The sequence below is a fragment of the Otolemur garnettii genome, unplaced genomic scaffold (genome assembly GCF_000181295.1).
Source record: "Otolemur garnettii isolate 467f Iridium unplaced genomic scaffold, OtoGar3 scaffold00121, whole genome shotgun sequence".
NCBI classification, from domain to species: Eukaryota; Metazoa; Chordata; class Mammalia; order Primates; family Galagidae; genus Otolemur; species Otolemur garnettii.
Genome location: NW_003852516.1, coordinates 6,302,199 through 6,326,765, shown reverse-complemented (window position 1 = coordinate 6,326,765; position 24,567 = coordinate 6,302,199). Strand labels below are relative to the sequence as shown.

The 24,567-nt window shown below is 46.2% G+C and overlaps 1 protein-coding gene across 6 annotated transcripts in view; it reads right to left on the bottom strand.

Annotated features, from left to right (window-relative positions):
- Window positions 1-24,567, bottom strand: part of RBPMS (RNA binding protein, mRNA processing factor) — a 188,962-nt gene that overhangs the window by 17,952 nt on the left and 146,443 nt on the right. For 2 of the 6 annotated variants that reach the window (XR_002775219.1, XM_023517810.1), the window contains exon 6: window positions 12,509-12,639. Coding sequence is in view for 5 of the 6 variants with exons in the window: in XM_023517810.1 (XP_023373578.1) it covers window positions 12,509-12,639 (131 nt within the window). In the remaining variant the exon portion in view is untranslated. The other 4 variants (XM_023517812.1, XM_012810032.2, XM_012810030.2 and 1 more) reach the window with 4 other exon arrangements.

Below are 24,567 nucleotides of genomic sequence, written 5' to 3'. Positions count from 1 at the left end.
AAAAAAAAAAAAAAAAAAAAAAGACTCCACCTACACCAGCAGCCTGGCAGGACTGGAGATTCTGTTCCTACTCTTTTAGAAAAGGTGCAGCTCCTTGGTGCTGTGGGCGTCTGCCCTCTGCTGCTCTGCTGAGGGGGCCTGCAGCCTTTGGCAAGGAGCCTCTCAGAGGTGAGACCATCTCTTCCATTGGGTTTCCAAAGTGGAAGGCCAGCCCCAAACACAAATGGACTTAGTAACACTTTGTTCACTTGGTAGGATATTCCAGGTCCTATGCCAAGGAAAATATGAAAAAAACAAACACAAGGGCAAGTGCACTGTGTCTTCAATAAACATCCATCTATCGCAGTGGTTCTCAAACCTTCCTGACGCCGCACCCCTTTAATACAGTTCCTCATGTTGTGGTGACCCCCAACCATAAAATTATTTTCACTGCTACTTCATAACTGTCATTTTGCTACTGTTATGAATTGTAATGTAAATATCTGATATGCAGATGTATTCGGGTGACCCCTGTGAAAGGGTCTTTAGACCCCCAAAAGGGTTGTAATCCAGAAGTTGAGAACCACTGATCTATTGGCAATGCCAATTTTGCCCCTAAGCCTTTGGACAGAGGCAAGAGATGCCGGCTTCCTGCTGCTCCTCTCACAGGGAGAGACAGCCTCCCTGACTGCGACCTGCCACAGGAGGCAGTGCTGAGGTGGAGATGGGAATTACAACCCGAGGAGACCTCCATTAGCAGCCTGCACGGGAGTGGGCACCCTCCCTAGTGTGGCAGGAATGGGGTACACTGGGGTCAGAGGCAGGCCATGAGCTGACTCTGTAGAAGGCTCTGGAGGGACTGTGGAGAGTCTCCTGCCACATCGGATCTTATCTTACTGGTGGGCAGATCAACTTAGGTCGGTGTATCCCGAGTGACTGCGTAAGAGCCCAGTGAGGTCAGGTCTGGGTCAGAATCCAGGACTAGGCTCTCTGAGATCCCTTAACTTGATTCTAGAAACTGGGTCCTAGAGAAGGCTAACATAAGTACCTTTCCCTTGATGGACACATGAAAGTTTCCTTTTACCCCAGAGACCTTCTCAGAGTGGCTACCTCCTCTCTGTCAGTGCAGGGTAAGGGACCACACTGGGGAATTCTATCCTCCCAGGCCCCTTTGGGGTAGAGGGGTCTGGCCTGGCCTAATGGGGAATGGGGGCAACGAGACTGAGGATGTGTGCCAAGCCTGCCTGCACCCGGCGTCCTCCCCAGGAACTCCTTCAGGCCATCTGTGGGTTAGGTCTCCCTTCTCTGGTGACCATCCCAGATGCTGCCAGCTAGATGAGCCCCCAGGAGGTACCAGAGCTCATTTAAGGCAGCACTGGAGTCCCTTTCAACACTCATACCAGTTACGGGGATGAGGGATCCAAATTTCTTCCTGTACAAGGCAAGCTAGAAACCACATTGCTTTGGAGATTCGGGAGTGTACGCAGGACACAGGAAAAGAGAAGAGAAATGGGGGGAGATGGTGGGGTGAAGTGGGGTGGGGAGGGAGGGGAAAGAAAGAGTACAGGGAGGAGACAGAGGGCAGAAGGGGGAAAAGACAGACAAGAAAAACTCATACCTACCCGTGGCTCATGGCTTTGTGCATCTGAATCCACTTGCTCACTAAGCAAAGAGCAGAGCTGGAGTTGCCTTCCTGAGACAGGTGGTAAAGGACAGGAAGGGGGCACAGGGCCCCAGAGGCAGGTGGGGGGCTGGGAACCTAGACACACAGCAGGAGGGGACGGTCTGTGTGCACTGGGTCAGTGTGGAGTGGAGTGGTGTGAACTGGTGCTGCCTGGGGCATTGGCCCTGACCAGGCCATGGAGACACAGGAAGAGAGAGGGCTGCCCGGGAAGAAGAGGCACAGAGTGGATAGTACGGTTCTGCTTCGGTGAAGGTGACTGCCAGAAGGAAGCCCGTTCCTTCCCTCCCCAGTCTGACCTCCTCTCTGGCATGGAGGCAGCTCCACCCACACAGCCCGTGTGCTGGCTGCATGTCCTTGCTGCGTGTGCCTGCACTGCGTGGGACGGCCTGTCCTCAGGCTCCTGTCAGCCTAGAACACTCCTAGGTGACAAGAAGGTAGATTCCAAGCTGGGGGGTCCAGAGTAAGCTGTGCTCAGCAGGTATGAGGGCCCCGGTGAAGCAGCAGGCCGGCTGATCCTCTGAGTGGAGGTGGCAGTGGGAGGGGCAGACCCCCAAATTCATCACTCCTGTGCCTCATGTCTCATGGGCTCTTCTCACCTCATTCCACAAGCACGAGGCTGCACCCGCCTCCCAGCAGAGGGCAGCAGCGCAGCCTCCCAGGCCAAGTCTAGTCCCCGTGGCCGGCCTGGGAGAACAGGCTGCCCCACACTCATCACTGCTGTGGGAGGGGAATGAGAAGGTCCGCCCCTCACCCTGCGGTGGTGGTTTTCTACCTTGTTTATATTACAGCACACTTGAACCTATAAACTTCCATGGCATAAATTATATACTCACTATGCTTTGAGTTTTTTTCAAAAATAATTTAATGATCTTTAAAAATTTTCATGGTACCTCTAAGATCCTCTCAGGGCACACTTGTGTCATAGCACACTGGCTGAAACTCACTGCCCATGGTTCCCTCCAGACTCCCTGAGTTAAGCTCCCCACTACCTATAGTTCGGTAGGGGTGTAAGTCTACTCATCTGAATCGAGTAAAACTGGCTGGCCTTCCATGTAGGGCAATGACCCTTGACATTTCTTTATCCTGTCTGCAGAAAAATGGATGTGTGCACACACACTCACAATCCTGCATTCATACGATTCCAGGAACTTCTGAAGAGCCTGTAAGAAACTAACACAATGTATTTAACCAAAAGTGACCCTGATACTTAGTCTGTGCTAGAGACTGTACTACGCACTTCATACAGACTGACACCTGAGTGGGCAGCATGAAAGACCCCGGGATTATTCTCCACTAGAACTCAGTAACAGTTATTATTACTATTACAACTCACTGCCCAGGAGACGCACTGCTTTAGATTTTACCACTGTGTCTCTTCAGGAATGCTCTTTTAAAAGGCAATGCTCCTGCAGTGGTAACACCGTCCGTCTCCAACACCTTAGTGTGGTAACAGATTAAAGTAGCAGAGCCTGAGACACACCCGAAAAACTCCGAGCAAAAATAACATGGAATGCTAGAGAAAGCTAAAGTATCCATAAAAATAATTTCCATCCTCTTCCATTTATAGATGAAAAAACTAAGGCTCAGAGGATTAAAATACACACAATTTATTTCCGAACACCGCTGCCAAGGACAGAAAGACCTTGACTAGTCTTTGGGGTGGAACCCCACTCTGATCCCCCATCCGTTGTTTGAGTAGCACAACATAAAGCCTGAGAGCCCCTTGCTAGTGACTGGATCTCATTATCACATCCAAACAGTCACGATGCATGATTAGCAGGTGACCAGCTCAATTTATGGTTACTGTTTTTAGTAAATACCCTTTGGTGTGACTATTTTCTTCTCTGTGGAATCACGGGCTAAGTCTAGACCAGGGGTTCTCAAAGTGTGGTTCCTGGCCCATCACCATGACCTGGGAATTTGTGAGAAAGGCAGAAAACTCTAGGGGCAGGTCCAATCTGCATTTGAACAAGCCCTCCTGCTGATTACCTTGCACATACACCAGTCTGGGAGACACTGCTCTTAACTAAGGTTCTCAGAAGTATGGCCACAAAAAGACAGAGGTGCTCTACAGTTAATACACGTGAGAGCAACCCGTTCTCTGTCCCCAGCCGCAGAGTCTCACATTTAAAGGATCTGAGGAAGTTCCAAAATAAAGAAACCTGTGTAACCTGATTTAGCCCTGGATTTCCCAAGTTCATCTGACTGCAGAATCTTTTTATTATGTTACAACTATTAATACCTGTGGGTGCTGAAGCTGCTGGTCTGGACAGCCTTCCCGGGGTTAACATTAGGTGGGTCTGAGAGGCTGAGGTGAGCCAACGGCTCCTAACAAAACTGCCGAGAGCCGAACATCAGCACAGCAGCTGGTGCCCTGGATGTCCGGTCCACACAGAAAACCTAAGATTTCTCTCTTGCCCTTCCTAGCACAGGTGCAGATTTCTCCAGCACCATATTCAGAACTAAGATATCCCTCTTTTGACAAATAGTTAAAAGCAGTTAATTTCAACGAACCGTGTGTTATCTCAAACAAATAGACTAAGTGGTTTTCAAGGCATGGACATTCTCAAGCAGGTTCTACCACTGTCCCCCACATGAAGCCCCGAGTAGCTGGTGGAGACACTTTTCCAACACTGAGGCCTCACATGAGCCACTCATGTTGATTCGTCACCACCGACTCTGCCTGACTTGCTCTACACCCAGGACCCACTCTTGGGTAGCGTCACCAAATACAGTGTCTCAGGCCCTACACAGCAAGGTATGCCAAAGCCTGCCGTGTTGAGAAGTTGCCCCAAGCGTATCTGGTCCAAGAAACCCCAAATTCACCAAATAGGCTAGCGTAATCATTTACAGTACAAAAATACTAACCCCTAAGGTTCTAGGCAAAATGTTCAGATTTATGTGACTGGATTCAAAGGGGAAGTCTGCCATCTCACCTACCACAACAGCTGGGGAAGAGGTGAGCCAAAAAGGCCTGGCTGGAGAAGGCCATGACCACCCCAGCCACATGCTCTTAGAACTGTGGCTCTCAACCTTCCTAATGCCGTGACCCTTTAATACAGTTCCTCATGTTTTGTTGCTAAGCAATGAAAATAATTTTATGGTTGGGGGTCACGACAACATGAGAAACTATGTTAAAGGGTCATGGCATTAGGAAGGTTGAGAACCACTGTCTTAGAAGATCTCCCAGTCAGACGGCAGGGCGGTGCTGAGTCCAAGCCAAGGCAGGCATAAGATCTAGGCTGCAAGAACAAGGTCCTGGGACTATGAACTCCTCCTGCCAAGACCAATCAAGGCTAGTTTAATTAAACACATACTTTCAGGGAGAACTTTTTCTCCTGGGTTCTAGCCTCTTTCCTTGTCTGTCTTAAGCACAACAGCGTTGTGAAATGTGCTCAGACATCTTACGAGTTCCTCACGACGCCACTAGGGTTAAGGGCATCCAGGCGTGTAACACCCTGTGTCAGATGAAGCCCACAGTGCTTGCCTGTCATCCATATTTAATTCTGTCAGTCCGTTAATTTTTAACTATGTTTGCTATCAAGGGCCATTAGAGGTCCCCAGGAGCTGAGCTCACTGAAGCGGGTGGAACTTCGTGGCAGAATGCATGACGCTTAAGTTGGGGCGTCCCACTTTCCCATCCTGTCCCTGGGTTTGGGTGTTCCCCACTGGCAGCACAAATCCTGAATAAAACATGATCCCATTTGGAGTTGAGTTCCCTCCCCCTCACCCCTGTCACAACTGGTTTTCTTCAAGTGAAAGTTCACTTTTTCCTTTCACACAAGTATAAAGACTACATTTCACAGCTCCAAACTTTCTTCCCAGCCTTGGTTTTGTTTCCAGAGCAGTTAGAAATCACATATTGGTGGATGGTACCTGGGTGCCTAAGCCTAGGGAGGGAGGCCAAAAATCCTGGATGGATGGACGGCCAGCTGACCCTACCACAGGCACTTCTCCATACCTGCCACAAGCCACAGACCACTCCTGCCCTGGCTCCAGCCCCTTCTATTCACCAAGGGAGCAAGCCCGGGCACCACTCACTGGAGTCTTGGTCAGGAGTCCCAGTATCCTAAGTGCTTTGGAAGACTGTACGGAGGGCCAGGAACCCCTGAGCCAGGCCAGACCAATTCTGACAAGGGAAGGCGGTGGGGGGAGGAGCTGCAGTCATAGTCACTACTAACTTCTGCCAAGCATCTTATTTTTGAATGCAAACTAACTCCATGAAGCAAGCAGGTGTTTACTCTTCTAATTTATAGATGAGAAAACACTGAGGCTCAGCGAGATTAAAAATAACAAAACAGTACAAAAAAACTTGCCTAAAATCTCAAATGTAGCAGTGTAGGTGAAAACTCATTAAAATCTTGTCTGATTTAAAAACAGAGTCCCAATTAGGTTCCAGGCCCTCTGTACTACCCTATGGTGACAACTGGACCAAACTTTTTTTTTTTTGAGACAGAGTCTCAAGCCATCTGCCTGGGTAGAGTTCCATGGCATCACAGCTCACAGCAACCTCAAACTCTTGGGCTTAAGCGATTCACTTGCCTCAGCCTCCCAAGTGGCTGGGACTACAGGCACCGGCCACAACACCTGGGTATTTTTTTGGTTGCGGTTGTCATTGTTGCTTAGCAGGACTAGGCTAGGTTTAAACCTGTCACCCTGGGTGTATGTGGCCGGCGTCCTGCCGACTGTTCTACGGGCACTACCCCATCCATTTTTTAATCCCAGGAGGAGGGGAGCTCACAAACAGTACGTACAGGTGCCCTCACTGAGACTCAGGGTGGGGCCTTTACTGCTAATGAGGTGGGGGGGGGCTCACATAGGATCTAGGGAGTTTACCTTACAGAGGACAGAATACAACCCGTGTGAGAAATGTGGACAACGGGCACCAAATGGAGGTGATGCTGCTGTGCCCACCCGAGGCCCACTCTGAGCCATCTTCCCAAACCCGGTAATAATCCTGTGGTTTCTAAGTCTTTTTGGGATCAGTGGCCATGGCCAGAGCCAACAGGCCAGTCTGGGCTTCAACAACAGCAGCTCTAACCCAACACCTCTGGATGACTTGACTCTGGATTGGGAGGTTCTAAAGAGGCCAGTGAGAACAAGGTCAAGGTCAAGGTCAAGGTCTCTTACTGCCTTACCGACTACGGGGCTCCTCAGCGGATGAAGGGCTCAGAGAGAATCTGCTTGGCCGAGAGTGGGATCCCCTTCCAGTCACGGGACCATGAAGGGAGCATCTTCCACAGTACGGAAGGCATGATAACTCCCCTGCCTGGAAACAGGCCGGGGGGAACCCTAATGGAACAACTATGGGAAGGAAGTACCAGAGAGACCAGGGAGGAAAGGGCCCGGTGACCTGTGGGGCTTTTTCTCTTCTCCAGTTTCTGATAGGAAAGCAAGGTAAGGCATCAGCTGGAAGGTTCAGGACAGCAGCGATCCTCAGCCTTCCTAATGCCACAAAGGGGTCACGACCCACAGGTTGAGAACCGCAAACCACAGGGCTGTTCTGTTTCTCTGGGAGTTTAGCTGCTTCTCACTCTGGATGGATCCTGCCAGGGGTAGGTTCTCTTCTGGCAGGTGTGTCCTGGCCTGGCGGAATTCCTCCAATGCTGGCACCACTGTGGTCGCTGCAGGGCAGACGCTGTCACTTGGTAATGTCGGTGGCACTCTGTCCCTTAAATGCCTCATTTTACTCTCTGTCCTTCATGCGTTCCTCCAGACTCTGGCTTTCCATGTGGCTATAGCCAGGCTCTCCAGCTCCCATTAGTGTTGTCGAAGTGTGCCAGAGTGTGCTACGGGTTTTAACTACCACTGTCCTGTGGGAAGGTTGGGCTTAGTCCTGGGCGCCCTTTTCCTTACTGAAAATTCATATTGCCCTTAAAGGCAATTAAAAGGAACGATTCTTTTTTTTTTTTTAAAGCAAACATTTACTAATCCCTTACTTTATGCCAGCCACTTTGTAAATCTTCTATGTGAGGTATTATTAACCCTATTTCCCTGATGCCAAGAGAGGTTAAGGAACTTGCTCAGTCAAGGTTAGACAACTTGTAAGTGGCAGAGCCACGTCTGACCAGGCAGCTGGAAACTGTATTCCCGTACCTCCACCACTTCCAGACTCAGAAAGAGAAAGCAGCATCTCCAAGGTCTACCGAAGGGGTAGGTTCACAGCCCCTGCCTCTTGGGCAGGCATGGAACTAGCTCACAAAAGGCTGATGGTGCTGCCAGCACAATGCCTGCCCACCCTGTCCCATGTCCTAGGAGAGCTAACTTAGGTGCTCCAGAAAGCCTCACAAAACAGGAACCTGGGCAAGAATGGCACTTCAGGAGATGGAACACTCCTGGGCCAGTTTCTCCTCATAGTCTGACCTTCAGAGAACTACAGGCTTAGAGGGAAAGGTCAATGTCAGGGGATTAATACTTTCACATATGTCTGAAAACAACCTAAAGCCTTAGGCAGAACAGCCCCAAAGGTAACCTCTGTAGTCCTCTAACACAGGGGTATTCCAGACAGTCACAAGCCTTAGCTCTGCAAGAAGACAATACACCTCTGGAAAAACCAAGCCCCAAGTGCAAGGAAGTCCCGGGTTAAGTGCTAAGGTGACCTGGGATCCGCAGAGGCAAAGAACCCAATCTCCTGACTCCTCCCCTTTGGGAGGCAGGCTAGCACTTGGTGAAGTATGGACGCCCCTCCCACAGGGCCCAGAGATGGTTCTGTTCACAAGTTCCCCAACAGGCCAACCACCATTACAGCTTTGGCTACTGCCTCCCAATCAAGCAGGAGAGCCGAAAAATACGAGCCCTTGCCACGTAAGTCCCTGATTAAAAAAATGTTTTAAAATCCAGTTCTCAGAAGTTGCATCCTGGGTCAGTCCTCAAGTTAGGCAGCCCACACACTATTTGTAGGCCATCTATGCCTTTGTGATCTCCTGGTCCCGTTTGCCCATGTCTCTTTTCCCATGATTCATTTCTGTATTTATTTTGGGTTTAACCTTTAAAAATTTTCCAGTGTGTCATAAGGGATCTCCCAAGAGGCATGCACGCCTGCCCCCAGGAAGTCTGTGCAATAATCTTTCAACTGTTTACGTATAGGCATGTAACGAATCCTGAAAGAACCACTGTTACTGAGGGCAGATGAAGCCTTTAAAACAGAAAACAGGTATAACCAGGACTTACTTTATTAGTCCTACTTACCTGCAAAAGTTTCTGGGCAGACATTGTGTCTCTGACTCTAGTAGAGGGTAAATGCTGTATTTATACAACAGGGCGAGGACAGTACACTTTAGTGATTTTTCTCTCTGCCCCATCAGTAATAAGACTAAAAGGAAAAATGGAATCTAGACCTAAAAAGCCTCTAGAGGTGTGTGAATGAGTCAGGAAGAGCTGTATACTCTTCAGACCATAACCTTCGTCTCCTATCCAGAGCGGCGTACATAATAAACAGTGTTTAATAAATTTCAAATACCAATGACCTTCTAAGTAAACCAGATGATCACTTCTAAAATATTAATTATCTTAGAAATTGTTTGTGTGCTGCACAGTGTCGCTCTTTAATCTCTTATAAAAAGCAGTACTATCCAGTAACTTCTAAAAAATGGGATCTGATGGCAAGTAAGTATCTTCAGTTTAGAGCTGGGATATTGGAAGGGGCACCAAACCACAAGAGAAACTGGGGCAGGGCTACACATGTGACTCAACTCCATTTCAAGGACAGTTTCTGTCTCCCAGGTCTTCTCTCCTCTGGATCGCAGTGGGCAGGCAGGCTGGAAAACGTATCCATTTGTTTCCTATGTACTTGCACTAGCCTGATCCACCATCCCTGCGGCAGTGAGATCTCCCGGAGGACAGAGGATGACTCATGGAGGCCCAAGTGAGAATCTTCCAGTAGGCAGCTCTTGCCGGTTCATCTGGGAGCCCAAGAGGAGGCAGGCGGCAGCAGTGTGAAGCTCGATGTCTGGCCTCCCTGGGACGCTCTGAGTCTTCTCCTACGTAAGGTATACTTAGCAGCCTGGGCCCACTTCTCCCAAAATCTTAGTCAGAGATTAACACTTTAGCTCCAAAACTGAATCACCATGAAAACACAACGCTGCAGTCTACTGGAGACCATTTTTGCTCTGATTAAAATTTTTATTGAAATCTCTCAAGCGTCGCCAAGAAAGTTTTTGCAAAAGGGGAGAAAAATAGTTAACAAACATATTCAACATGGGAGCTCCCTCTGCTGGTCTGCAGTAGGTTGATATGTTACAAACACATTCCCAGAGACAAATCTAATTTGCTGGAGAAGTGGACAAAAGACAGGTGTGTTGGGCTTTGCCTCAGGAGAGAAACACTAGAAGAAAAAAAAAATCCATGTCTCAAAACAGAACACAACATTGCTAAGAAAAGCAAAATTATTTAAAAGCTTCTCCAAGGACATTATAAAATTTCCAAAACAAAATCTGAATTATCCACTAAGGGGAGATGCTTCATTTGGGCCTTCCTCACTCTGCTCTATGTCCAATTAATAGATTCTCTTAGGCCCTTTGTGTGAAGGTTAAATGCTGATTCCCTTGTCTTTGCCTCCAAGTCTCTTCTTACAGGCTTCCCATCTACTTAGAGAAGAAAGGTCCAGGTGGTCACTCTGGAGAGAGGCCTTTCCAAAATTCCATTAAAGAACAAGTCTTTGGGGGAGGCAGCACTTCTGAGCAGAAAGAGCAAGGCCTGAGAGTCAGGTGGCCTGTGTCTAGTCATAGGAGAGCCACTCACGATTTTGGGTAATTCCATCTTCTCAGGTCTGTTTGCTCATCTGTAAAATGGGTCAGACCAGCTGATCTGTCCACACGCTATGATTCTGATACTGGACAAATACATTTCAATAACCATATTTGCTCATGAGTCTTTAGGATACAGAGTCCAAGACTGCACTGGGAATGGCTTCAAACGAGAGGGAGGTAGGACACATGGATCTCACTGATAGCAGATGAGAGCTCCACCAAATATAGGACTGAGGAGGCAGAACCAGGTGATTCTAAGTTGGGAAAGTCTCGAGATCAAGGAAGAATTCAAGGGGGGGGTGTAACCAATAAGGGCTACACACCCCACTGAAGTCAAATGGCTGAGTCCATTAATCTCCGAGCTGTCCTGCCCCATCTTTCCTTACAATGGCACAGGCGTTCTGGTATCTCTAGACCCTTTAGGTCCTCCTCCCACTGTATCTCCAGATTATTTCTGATTTCATCTGTTACATGAACGAAGCAAGGAGAGATGGTGTGGCCAAAAGCCACCACTCCCAGTCCTTTCTGGCCATTGTTAGCTCTTGATGGGGAAAGGCTTTGCCACTAATTAAAGCCATGGATATTCAGAAGACAATGCAAACTTGCACTGTTTCGTGGTATTTATTAACATTTGCCTTAATTGCCAATGAATCTGCAAAGTCTAATAAGAGGCAACAGCCATCCAGTGAAGGGTAAGAAAACAAGAGACATTTAGCTGATCTATGTCATCTACAAACATCCTGGTGACTCAGCAGACAGACCCACAGGTTTATGTTTGATCCTCTTCCCTCTCCTGTGACCTGCCAGTTGTGAGGGTTTCTAAGCGCTGGTATGGAAAAAGGGTGGAAGGAGCAGCAAGCGGGTTGAAGCAAAGGCACAGCTGACACGACACTTTAACTGACTTTCTGTGCCAAGGATTCGTGCCACCACCTTTATTTTTCCCTCAGACACCCAGGGTTCCTCTCTGTAGTTTGACTGTTTGGTGTCTGAACACATGGAGGGTGCAGCCCCAGGAAGCTGGGTCGCCAGTGCTCACACGAGAACTTGCTAAAGAGCTGCTTGCAGGGGTCTGAGTCAACACAGTGAGTTCTGTACAACTTAAGTTTTAAGTCAGAAGGACCAATTTTCTGGGAAGCTGTTTATTCCACCCAACCTTGTAAAAATAAAAATTAAGCAAGACAAACAAAAACCCTACTTGTCCAGCCAAGTTTTAAAAATCCAGGCTGAACTGTACATGCAATCTATATATGTACTTTCTATGTATTTGTTATTAACCTTTGCAGGCCAAAGAATGAGTAGTGATCTCCAAAGGTGAATCTTTACACCGAAGACTACTACTTACATGAAAAGCAAAGCTAAGAGAAACATTTTCTCCAAGGGGAAAGCAGGTGTTAGTATGCAGACAGCAATCTTCGGGGAGAAACAGGGAGTTTGTTTATAAAACTCAGGCTATTCTTAACTAAGAAAGAAAGCTGATCAGAACAAAGCTCTTGACCATGACCTGTAATTACATCCTAGACACTATATTGTACATCCTTTTTGACAGGGTTTCTTAAAAACAGAGAAGGGAACCCTTAATTTTTCCTCTAACATATGTAAGAACATGCATAGTCTCCTGTAAGCTTCCCCTTTGGTTGCTAGATTCTCACAGAACATGAGAGCAAAAACTTCTCAGTACACAGGAACACACACAGACACGCGTAACTCCGGCTACTATACAGCAGGCCTCTGCAGCCCTTCCCCACCACAAGGCACACGCCGGCCCTCTCTGGTGAGGCCCTCTAGCTAGCTGGGAGGGTTTGGGGAGGGATAACCTTGCCCCAGGCTCGTGTGTGATATGAGGTGAGATCAACAAGGAAAGAGAGGTGTCATTTGGGGCAGACATCAGGCAGGGGGTGATATCACTGCTGTCAGACCAGATCCTGAGATCCTCGTAAGTCCTGGAGGAGTGTCAGCTTGATTTAGAAGGGATCATTAATCTCTTGAAGGTGGATCTGTTAGCTAGATAGGTGTTAGTTGTACGGTGTGCTCTGGGGTACCAGGTTGGAAAGGACTGGTGGTGGGGGGAGTGAAGTTGTGGCCGCGGGGTATAAATTACCTGGGCATGCAGTGAAGCGGGGTAGGTGAAAGCAGGAGGAGGTAGAGCAGGCGCTAACTCCGCTGGGTACAGAGGGTACGGGGCCCACACTTCAGGGCTACTGGGGTAAAGTGCAGGCACTGTGAGCTCATCTGCAAGAAAAGAACAAGGCAAGAGTTAGTTAGTGGTTATCAAACAGCGAGTTCCATATCAGAAAACACAACACCCAGTAACCCCAAGCCCCAGTCGATGTTACAAGTTACGTTTCTCTCATCCTTTTTTAAATAACCTGTTGTCTTTGGTCCCTAAAACATTAAGCAAGGGAATGAAAAATTGCAAAAGCAACAAGCATCTGTCTGGCCTGCTGAGATCTCAGGCCTGGACTCTGACTTGGACACTCTGATGTCTTTCCAACTGTGGCTGGGGAACCCAAGGACAGCGGGAACTTCCTAAACAAAACAGAAAATGTGGGCCTTTGAGGAAAAGGAAGGGAAAGAATCAATAAAAGATATCCCATGAGAACCCACTGCAGAGATTGTGGGAGAACAATGGCTTAATGGCAGGACCCCACCAGACAGGGAGAACTGTCAGACTTTCCTGCTTATTTGTGTAACCGCTATCGACAGACATATCGTGATCAGACATTTCCCACTCGGTCCAAAGAAGGGCATGGCAAACACTGTGAACACAGGACATCCAGGGTGTTAAAAATTCAGAAAATGGAAGTTAAAACAACATTGAGTATCTTAACTAAAATTAAATATGCAAATAAGAACACTTATAATTGCTGTTTACACTGACTATATTTTCGGGGGAGGAGGGGTCAATCAGTCATGTTGCCAATTGCCTGGTCTAAATGTTCTTCATCCAGCTCCAGTTCCACTCTGGTCAAGCTGCAGTTTGCCAGAACGAAGGGCAAGTGCTCCCCCCCCCTCCATGTACCAGGAAGCAATCCATTAAAAGTAACAGCGACCACATGAGAGCCTCTAGTGAAGGCAAAAATAACATCAGTCAATAGTTATGAATTTGAACCCCGTGAAGCAGCAATTCCGATATGTGCTTTTATCACCTGTCAAAATCTGAAATCAAGTATGCCAAAGATGCTACCCAGGACTGCTGAGGGCGACAGGAAAAGGTGACTTGAAAAAAGTCATTAGTACCCACCATTCAGGACTTTCCAAAAAGCCTAAGGATGGGTCCCAAGGTCAATAGAGTCACCTCACCCCCTCCCACCATCTAAGGACCTCTCCGGGCTGCTGTCTCTCTCATCCTTCCCATCTCTGAAACTTTGGTTTGGGGGAGGATTTTCAATAAGGAAAGGGGGCTAGAAATAGAAAACTGCTTTGCTGGGTGCGATGTGGGGATTACTCTATGGAGAAACCAGAAAGTGGCAGAGCCTGTGGGTGCACGTGGATCTGGTGGGCAGGAGGGGGCGAGGCTTTCCACAGCCAGCCTGTGTGGCAAGAGCATCTCAGAGGATGGTAGGGAGTCAAGAGTTTCTGATGTATGACGACCCATTCAGAGTGGGCAGTGTGTCCTCATTTCCAGTCACAGTGGGATCCCAACAATGCAGTTTAATACACTGTGGCCGGCCTCCCTGCTTCTCTCAAGAGGTAGATAGATAAGAGTACCTCCTCAGACTCGGTGATAGGAACAGACTGTCTGTGTGTCTAGGCTGGGGCGACTGGACTGTGAGAGCGGACTGGCAGGGAAGCAACAGTACCACAAGCCTCTTTAAAATGATGGGGTCCACGCCATTCAAGTTCTAGGACGTGTAGGTGTCTGCAGCCTAAGGCTTAGGAAACCCCTCACAGAGGGCTTGGGAGGATGCTTAACAGATTCCTGTGTTTCCTGTTGTGATGAAATCATATGATTTCCATTAGCGCAACTCTTATGGGAGCCCAACTAGGGGAAACTGCTGCCAGAACCAATGCCTTTGATTTTAAACAACCATTCTCAGGAACGGCAAGCTATTATTGTTGTTGTTATTTTAGCTACTAGGCTATTTTAAGATACAGTCAGTCTTTTTAAAAAGTCAGAAGAATCTCAAGCCCCAGTAAACTAATCTCTAGCCCTGCGTAACTGAAACAGACGAGAGACCCGTCCGTGGGATGGACCTGGCCTGCAGGTGTCTGCCGTCCTATTCCCTTCCTGCCGAATAGGAACTGGCTAACTGGGGAGCAGGGCTTTTTACCGGGTCAGTGGGCGCTTCCTTTAGAAAGTTTTATAAAGGAAATGAAAATCTCCTTTAAGATATCTCATCCTAAAGAGATAAGTAATGGAGAAAGGGTGTGATCAGGTTTCAATCTCAGCTAACGGGTGGAAGTTATACTTTCCAGACCTTTCTCCATTTTTATCCTAAAGCATTACTTCCCACCAGGTCTATGCTGATGCTCAGAGACAACTCACTGGTTGACATGTGCACAAAACCCAGCCCGTCAGAACAAAGGATTTGCTCTGAAATCCCCTAAACTCAAAGTTGTTGAGTGATACAGTCCAGTGGGTACTGAAAAGAGATCAGGATGAACTTACACTTGGTAAGTCCCTTGGTTCATCTTAGTATTATCCGTCTCTCCTCTCTCCCCTCATGAAGGAACATGGAGCTCACATAAATGGGAAGACCCAGGTCGCCCAACCAGGTCAGGATCAATGGGCAAGTGAGGCAGTCCCCACTGACACCTACATTTCAGCACGAGGCTGAGAATTCTCCTAAAACACACATGGATGCCTTTCATGAGAAGAGGGTATTAAGCAGAATGAATGGTTTGCCCGCATTTGTACACTAATTTTTACTTGCTACTATAGTTTTTTTGAAAAAAATTACAAAAATTAAAGAGGCAGGTTTTGCACAGCCCAAGCTGGTACTCTTTCCAACCGAAGGAGGCAGCGCCAAGGCTCTGACGGGTTTCACCTTCCAGAGCTGGTGCTCATCCTGCTCAAACTGATGGGAAGTTTGGGGGGGGGGGGGCGGAGGCACGAGATAAAGGCCCATTGGGATGAACTGAAGTTCTGGGAGGGGGTGAGACTCCTCTTGACCACCCAGAGTGAGGCAAGCCCCAGAGAGCAGAAAGAGGGTGGATCAAGGGGCCAGGGCTTTTTTTTCTGGGCCTAATCCCCCTGTCCAGAGAGGCCAGACAAATCCTTTCTCATTGCACCAAATCTGGCTACATCTTTTCTCCTTTTGCACCTACTGAGGATAATGTTGTCAAGGGCCCACAATACACATCTGAATAGGTCTTTTTCTTAGCACGAGAGTAAGTAACCAGAAGAGCTCAAACTGGATTCTGAAAAACAAGGCTTAGAAAACTTATAACGCCCACCCTCTAATCATCTTGAAAAAAAAGAACTGCAGCATGGACAGTGAAGGTTTAAGCCTAAAAAGCTGGAGAAGTCTGCCTTTCATTTTACACGAAGAAACAGATGAAGAAAGGTGAAGCTTCTAGTCTAAGGTCACACTGAAATTCAGATAAAGACAAATGGGCTCTAAGAAAGAACAGAGAAACAAGGAAAATTTTGAATGAACCTTATTTTAATATGGCTGTAGCTGAGAGAACACCAAGTTCAAGAACTCTGTATCAGTATTTTACCCCCTGGTATTTCCATTTGGAAACATTCCATAGCAACTTCATGGTCAACACAGCCCAAACTAAACATAACCCCTCCAACAGTCTATCCTTGGTTCCAGATTTCAGTACAAGAGGCCACCTTTCACTCAGCTGCCCACGCCATCCCATTCTCTCTCTGTTTAAACTTTCATCAAGGGACTGCTAAATGTGTCCCACCATCGACTCTGATCTTCATCACTACTGGACTGAAAGGTTTCCTGAAAGTCCCCCTGCCTGCCACACTGAAGCCAAGACAACTTTTAAAACACACAGTACTCGTCACATACCTATTCCCCAGGCTGTGTGGACACTGACACCGGGTCACGGACGACTATAAGACCCTACATGTAAAGTCAAAGCTGTACCTGGGTGTTGGGGGTTGTGGTGGTAGATCCCACATAATCTGCCCTGTCTCTCCAGCCCCAGCTCTCAACCTGGGTCTCCCTCATGGTCTGGGACCAATCCTTCCTACTGTTTGATCCCGCTGCCATCGGTCCCGCATCCTGCTCCCTCTGCCAGGCTTAACATCTACTCACAGGTCACTTCCTCCTTCCGCACAGCTGGACTTTTCAGCAGACGCTACCCCTACATGCCACTTCCCGGGGGCCTAGCTTCACTCTCCTAGTGTGGAAAGTGCTTTTTTGTGTGCTTTGCTGGGTACTGCCCCTCCTGAACTAGAAGAGCACTTACTGCCCGGGTGCTAAACACATATTCTTGCTTACCCAGGCTCTAGCACAGTATTAGCAGACAGTACCAAGAAATCAATCACTTCTATACTTGAGAAAGTGAATAGAGAAAAAATATATACTTTCATCCTGTCCTCAGAGGGCGAAATAATCAAATTGTGGGTGAGAAACACGTACATGAAAGCCCCATGATCTATCTGAGGGCTCACAGCTGACTTACAGCGTCGGAACTGAGACTAGGATTCATGTCTCCTGTCAAGTGGCTCAGGGTCCCTTCCATATACCATCCGGCCCTCTCTGGGGTGGGAGATGCCCCCACTACTGGCAGCAGTGAGAGGGCCCCTGGAACATAGGTGGCATTTATCTGGAGCTTTCAGTGCACCCAGTTTCCTACAGTAAACTCTAGGAGTCCTCTGGGAGGGCTTGCCTGACAGATGAAGAATTTAGCCAGGAAAAATAGTAGGTGTGACACAGAAGATCCCAACATGATGAAAAATTCCATTTTTAATGGAAAAGAAAAATCAATTTTGAAACAAAAATAAATCAAAGCTTCTGTTAGCCATCAGCTGACACTCACATAGCTTGGCAAGTAGTTGATCTGTGCCTCTTGCGTAAACCCTTCAGAAATCAGCCTGACGCTGTTTACTCAGACCATGTCTCCCAGGACATACTCTCCCGGTATTAGGTCCATGCAAGTGCACACTTGCTCCCCGTAAGGGACAGAATAGTGTCCCCCCCAATTCACATCCACCTGAAGCCTCACAATGTGACCTTTTGTGGGAAAGTCCTTGTGGATACAATTATTTAGGGATCTTGGTGGAGGGAGGGACTGGAATGATGTGTCTACAACCCAAGGCATGCCAACGGTTGCCAGGAGCACCAAAGTTAGGAGAAGGGTATGGGGAACGTTTCTGCCTCAGAGGCCTCAGAAGAGCCAACACCACTGACCCCCTGGGCTCAGAACGGTGGCCTCCTGAAGTGTGAGGGAATACACTTCTGTTACGTAAACCATCCGGTTGGTGGTGATTTGCTGTAGCCGCCCTAAGAACCTCCTATAATTCCTGTACAGAATCACATGTGCTCGTTGGCTCCCCAAGAAGGTAAGTGCGGGGAAAGATTTTGATGACAGAAGCTACTGAAGAGATTGAGTGGCAAGCTCAAAGGAGGTGTTCTGTTTTACTCAGCACGGAGGGTCACAGGGAGACAAGAGGGGAATCAGTCGGTGCTCAGCTCCCCACCATTTCCACCTGCTTCTTATCATGGACCGTGGCTATTTCCATGGCACCAACTGTCCATTCTTTAAGGACAACTCAGAAATCTATCGTTTTGATGAATTCCACGCCAATGGAAGTATCTTAAACTCATCAAACTCAACTCATCCAAAAAAGTAAACGCAGTTACTCCTAAAACAATTCCTCTTCTAACTTCCAAACACTTTCTCTTATTCCATTTTCTCAGGTTAAAAGCCCTTCATTTTCTCCAGCTAAACAATTGCTAAGTCCAAATAACAATAAAGATGACAAAGGTGATGTGTTTACTGAGCGCATTCCACGTGCCAGGGCTCCCCGTGGGAGGCACTAGCAGCAGCCTCTTTTCCTGAGGCTGAGACAACAGAAGGGTCAAGTCCTGGCCCAGTACCTGGCATTTGTCCAGACTCTCCACTGCGTCTCCGTATTAACTCTGTTTATTGATTACAAAATCATCTTCTCTATGTCTTTCTTGCCAACATCTGTAACTCAAGGCGAGTTTTTGCCTGGCTGTTTTAGCAGCCTCCTGACTCTAACTTCCACTCCAGTATTTCTCTCATTTTATACACTGGGAGCAACTCTCTTGAGTCTGCAAAAAGGCAACAGACCTGCAAAATATGGATGCCAAGGAAATTCCAAAAACAACTTTGTCCTGATTCATTGGTTCAAAAGTGCCACCTCTCTGCTGAACGACTTTCTGCGGTTCCCGTCATCATCAGTCACTGCTCCGCGGTCTCTTTCATCCTGCCTACCCAACTGGGTGACACAAGAAACTGTCCAATGCAATCCATGCTCCCCAAGCTGAGAGTAGAAGGGAACTTGGAGCATGAGCAGGAAGAAAACAGTTCCTCTGAGAACTGAAGTCACTACTGTTATCTGCTGTTGTTCATTTTCATTTTTCTTCTTTCCTATAAATTCCGCTGCAGGGATGAGGGTTACCTAGGTCAGTCCACTCCCAGTCACTGGCAGATTAACATTCAAATGTATGTCAACCTTTCCTGAGAGCCTGGATTTCTTAAACAACTGCAGTTAGGTCTGGATGTTTAACAGAAGCTGTATTTTCAGAAAGCACTGATTTCGCACTATATGAACATTAAGGACATTTACTTTCCCTCGACCCTACTCTGCAAGACCTTCATGAAGGTCGCACACTGTTCCACTTCCACTAATACGCCTGGCACTCATGAAGCACTCAACACATACAGCAGAGCCTCCATAGCTGACCACCTCCCTATAGTGACCACCTCTGTAAGCTGACCTCATTTTCACAGACTGGACATGCACTGCAAGTACTCAATGGAAGTTCCTCATGCTGACCACCTCTGTAAGCTGACCAGTTTGTTACAACCCCTTGGGTGGTCAATTCACACAGGTTCTCCTGTATTTCCGGAACGACTGTACTCTCCCCTGTGCAATACTGCCTCTCTTCTCCTCCGGAACCACGATGCCAGTTCAAGTGTTTCATGTGCACCTTTTGTTTCTCCAAACCACCTTTCTATCAGTGGTAGATAACTTAGATTACACAAGAACTTCAGTATTATCCATGAGGATGGCTGTGTGGCTCACGTACAGCACTATTCACATAGCAAATGTTAATAATAAGGATAGCTATACAGGGTCCACTCTTTGCATTAATAGACTGTAACACAGCTACCTACAAATGGAGGGTGCTGTCTGGATGCAGTGGCTCATGCGCTTCAGGGCAGGAATTTGAGACCAGCTTGAGCAAGAGCAAGACCTGGTCTTTGCTAAAAATAGAAAAAATTAGCCATGTGTGGTAGTGAATGCCTGTAGTCCCAGCTACTTGGGAGGCTGAGGCAGGAGGATTGCTTGAGTCCAGGAGTTTGAGGTTGCACTGAGTTATGAAGAATCCACTGCATTATAGCTAGAGCAGGAGTGATACTCTGTCTTGAAAAAGAAAACAGAGAGGGTGGTAACTAAGGGTTTGGAGAGACTGAGTAGTGATAGGCCCAAGCCAGGCAGCTAAGAGGGGAAGGCCATGATTTGAGAATACAAGCACTACAGCTCCAGAGCCCATGCTCTTAAATACTACATTATATGGTAAATCTAGCACGATGGGATTGTACCATATAGCCAAATACCTTTGCCCAAAACATTTTTAATGCTTAGTAAGTAAAGCTTAACACTCTAACCAACTCAGAAAAGATAGATCATTACCTACAAAAAAAAAGAAACACTACTTTAGGGTAGAATAATGGCATAGGGCTTATTTTAAAAACCAAACAATTCTACCTGCTTTTCCAGGCCATAATGGCATGTAATATTTAAATTTGTTTTAAAAATCTACAGTAAAAACAGGATCTTATCCACGAGGTGATTTTGACATGCACTGCACATGTTATGAGGCGATCTGTGCAGAAGAGCCCTGAGAAGGGGAGAAATGAAGCATGAAGAAGTACAGGTTTAGAACAGAGATGCCGTATGAGGAGGGAAAAACAAAATAAAACTTGTACTTGTCATTCTCTAACCTCTTCTGCTGTACACGTGTTACTTGGTGAGGGAGGAAAGTCAGCAGGAGAGGTATGTTTACAAGCATAAGGGGAGGCGTATGTACCTTTTTAATGAAACGGCTGCTTGGGCATATCTATTAGTCTACAAAAATCAGATAACCTGCAAAACGATTTTACTCAATATAAGGTCCCTGAGTACAGGGCCTGTTTTCTTTACCCCCGTATCTTCAGTGCCTAACACAGTACATGTTACCCAGCAGGTGAAATCTTAAGAGTACATCTCTCTCTCTTTTTTTTCCCTTGAGATAAGTTAAAGGAATCACTGTGTCTAAAATAAGGACCCTCATACCTCGTGGGCTGTTAAAATGTTGTTTCAATGCACTTTCCCAAAAGAAATAGTTATATTTGTACCAACTTTTAATATAATACTGAGAATCACCATTAAAAGCAAAAGTAAACAAAAACTCACAATCTTATAATTAAAACTAAAGTATTTCGTTTACTTTAATGTATACTTCTTTGATAATTAACGAAGCTGAACTAACAAGCTTTCAGTTTCTAAGCTGGAATAGGTTTTGCTGAGAAATCGTCATTAAGGCACTTTCTCTGTTCTCTTGAAAATCCCGGATGGGCTCGGCGCCTGTGGCTCAAGCGGCTGGGGCGCCAGCCACGTGCACCTAGGGTGGCGGGTTCGAGTCCCCAGCCCGGGCCCGCCAAACAACAATGATGGCTGCAACCAAAAAAAAAAAAATGGCCGGGCGTTGTGGCGGGCGCCTGTGGTCCCAGCTGCTTGGGAGGCTGAGGCGGGAGACTCGCTTGAGCCCAGGAGTTGGAGGTTGCTGTGAGCGTGATGCCATGGCACTCTACCCAGGGGGACAGCTTGAGGCTCCGTCTCAAAAAAAAAAAAAAAAAAAAAAAAGAAAATCCCGGATGGACCAAATATCCTTTCTTGCGGTTCCCATAACAGTCTACGTGCACCCTGATCACTGCACCTCTACCACTTATATTGAAAATGATCTCTTTCAATGTCCTTCTCCTTCACCAAACGGTAATCTTTCATCCTCAGCATCTACGTCTGGCACACAGAAGATATTTAATAAAGGCTTATTAAATTTAACTGATATCAAAAGTGTCTGTAATTCACAACCAGCAAGAGCATGCAAACTTGACAATCATATAATCAACCCAATGATTTATAGTTTAGTACATTTCCTTGACTTTTAAGAAAATGTCAGTCTAAATCTGCAAAGGTTCCCCGTCCTTGATAAAAAGGCAGAAACTCTTAATAACATGTCAAAAAGATTTGACATTGACCTAGGGAACTGATGAGTCAGAATCCCCAAATATACTTCAGAGTACAAATAACACGACCCAAGTGAAGAACTCCTGAATGAAGCTGTGCGGCCAAACTGACATCCCTGTCTCTTCCACCACCTTCTCCTACTCTACGAGGAGCTCCAGCAAGTCCAGCTCTTTTCTTTTGGTGCCATGGTTCCAAAGAAAGTCTTCTTATCCTTCCCGACCACTGCTGCGTCTCTATACACTGTCAAGTTGTTATTGTTACTCCACTGAAGATAACTATGGTTGCAAAGTATTTAAAAATCAGTGAAATTTTAGGATAAAGTTCTCCTAGGATAAACAATCTTATTTATTCTACACTAATCCACACAAGGATCTGCAGAAAATATCAAGAGCTAGAGTTTTTATAATAACAAAAATAGGGAAAAAACCACCAGTATGTTCAATGATTAGGGAAAATGATTAGAAAAACTAAAGTATTAATATATCCGTCTAACGTACTTTAATGAAACTGAAGTAGAGCTATTTATACTTACCTGAAATAAGACAAGTAAAATATACTACATGGAAGGTTGGAAAATAGTATGCTGTTTGAGTAACTGAAATTCTATTTAAGTCTCTCTAAATCCTGTGAGCTAGATACTATTTCCATTTTACAGAACAAGAAAATAAGGCCTGTCGCCTTTTAGTGACTCGTCCAAGGCCCAGGAATTTCCAGGTGGGGACAGAGGTATACACATCTAAAGAATGCTCCCAGAGTCCATGTTCCCAGGAGGCGTCACTGCCTCCAAACTGTTTACTTTCTTTGTTTTTCTCAAGTCAGAATACAAATTAAACTCTTGATTTTACAAACAAAGAAACATTTTAACATACTTGAAATGACCTGGTTTGGTTTGGGTGAAACAGAAAAACAGGCCACGGAAAGCAACAAGTACACCCCTATTAGCTGTGAAAATAAATTCCTGGGCCTTTGTTTTACAGTCTTGGAGTAAACTCTGATCACAACACCCTGCTGGTGAATACGGAGAAGGCTGTGCCAATGCATTTTAACATTTCTTTTAGGACGCTAGGAATAAATCACTTAAATACTGTTTCATACAAACAATTTCTGTGAAAAAACAAGAACAAAGCCATCAGTAACCCCCAAAATGACTCCACAGGTAACAAAGTTGCTATAACATGCAGGTCTCAGAGAAGTGCTATCTTTTTCCATCTATTCCAAATTCTCCTACTTCAATCGATTGTTTTATTATCTGGTAGCTCTGCATTAAAACTAAGAGTGCAAAGCAAACTGCCACTTTCAGAAACATCTGCTGCCATCTGAGAGTTGCTATCCTTCACCGCTCTTTGCTCTCAGAGGTGAGCCAGGTTTCCGCATTCACCCTCTATGACGGCAGTCAATAAAGACATGTTCTGTAAGTGTTGAACTAGCAGGCCATAGCATGGAGGAATAAGTCTAGTTATCCAGTTAAAAATAACCAAACAAGACTAAGCTAGCTCCTAGTTCAAGTTAAATACAGCTCAAGACCAACATGAATAAATCAAGCCCTCAGCATTAAAAAAAAAAAAAGTCAATTAGTAAGGGCTACTCTGTCTTAAACTTTAACTCATCCTGGTCAATGTCTCCCACAAATATTAATACTCACTGGGCCAGCTGTTGGGTGAATGCCGTCATCTTTTATTTCTCTAACCCAAATTTTAGACAGTGATACTGAGCCAGAGAAGGGCCTGATTACTCACAAGTAATTCCTGTGTATCTGAATGAATCTGGTGAGCATAGGTGGGAGGGAGTAGCAGAATGTACATGAAAAAAATTACAGGAGAACCTCTGTAAGTTGACCACCCAAGGGACTGTTACAAACCGGTCAACATATGGAGGAGGTAGTCAACGTAAGGAACGAGGACCACTGTTACCAGACCAAGAGGGTCTGGCTGCCTGTCACTGTCAGCCAGTATACAGAGATGGGGACAGGTCCACCAAACTGTCAGAAGGCTGAGATTCTAGAGAACAGAGAGAGGAGCCTCTCAAGTCTGTTCTGTCCTTCCATTTCCAAAATCACATTTTTAGACATAGAAGTAAAAATCATGTTCATCTTTATCTTAAACAATAATCGGCATAACCCATGACCCATAATATCAGCATTACCCCATGCCTCAAAGCAACATTCCAATTCAAAAGTTAATCTCCTAAATCATTGCCCTCAACTACTCAAGATAGATACTTTTAGGTTAAAGCAGAATTTACAAAACAGCAAGAATGGGAGATAATTAGTAAAGCCCCCGTAGGACCTAACCTGACCAGACCCAGCCTGCACGACTCCATCTTATTCTCAGTACCGCGCTTTCCCTACTTACTTACTGACAGACACATGTGGTGCATGTTCGGTCCATGAAAATCAGGTCAACTTAAGGAGGTTTTGCATTCGGAAATGGGACTCCTTATTAATTTAATGGTATCGGGTTATTAGGAAGAAGGAGTTATGTCGGGCTATTAGAAAGAAAGTGTCTCAAGAGCTGTGACCTCTTTGGAGAGTCAGTAAATGGTCACTGAAAAGGGTATAGACAAGAAAAGAAAAGAGTCCTGCTTATATTAGCATTATACAAGAGGTAATTCTAAAAAGTGTCTATGGTGATGAAAGAAACTCAATAAACTTCACTGGAAAGTCAAACCAGTGTCTCTCTCAAGTCCTTTAGTTGTAAATGTTGCTAGCTATGCAATCTTGGACAGCTTACCTAATCTCTCTGAGCCCCAGTTTCCTCAAATAAAAATAT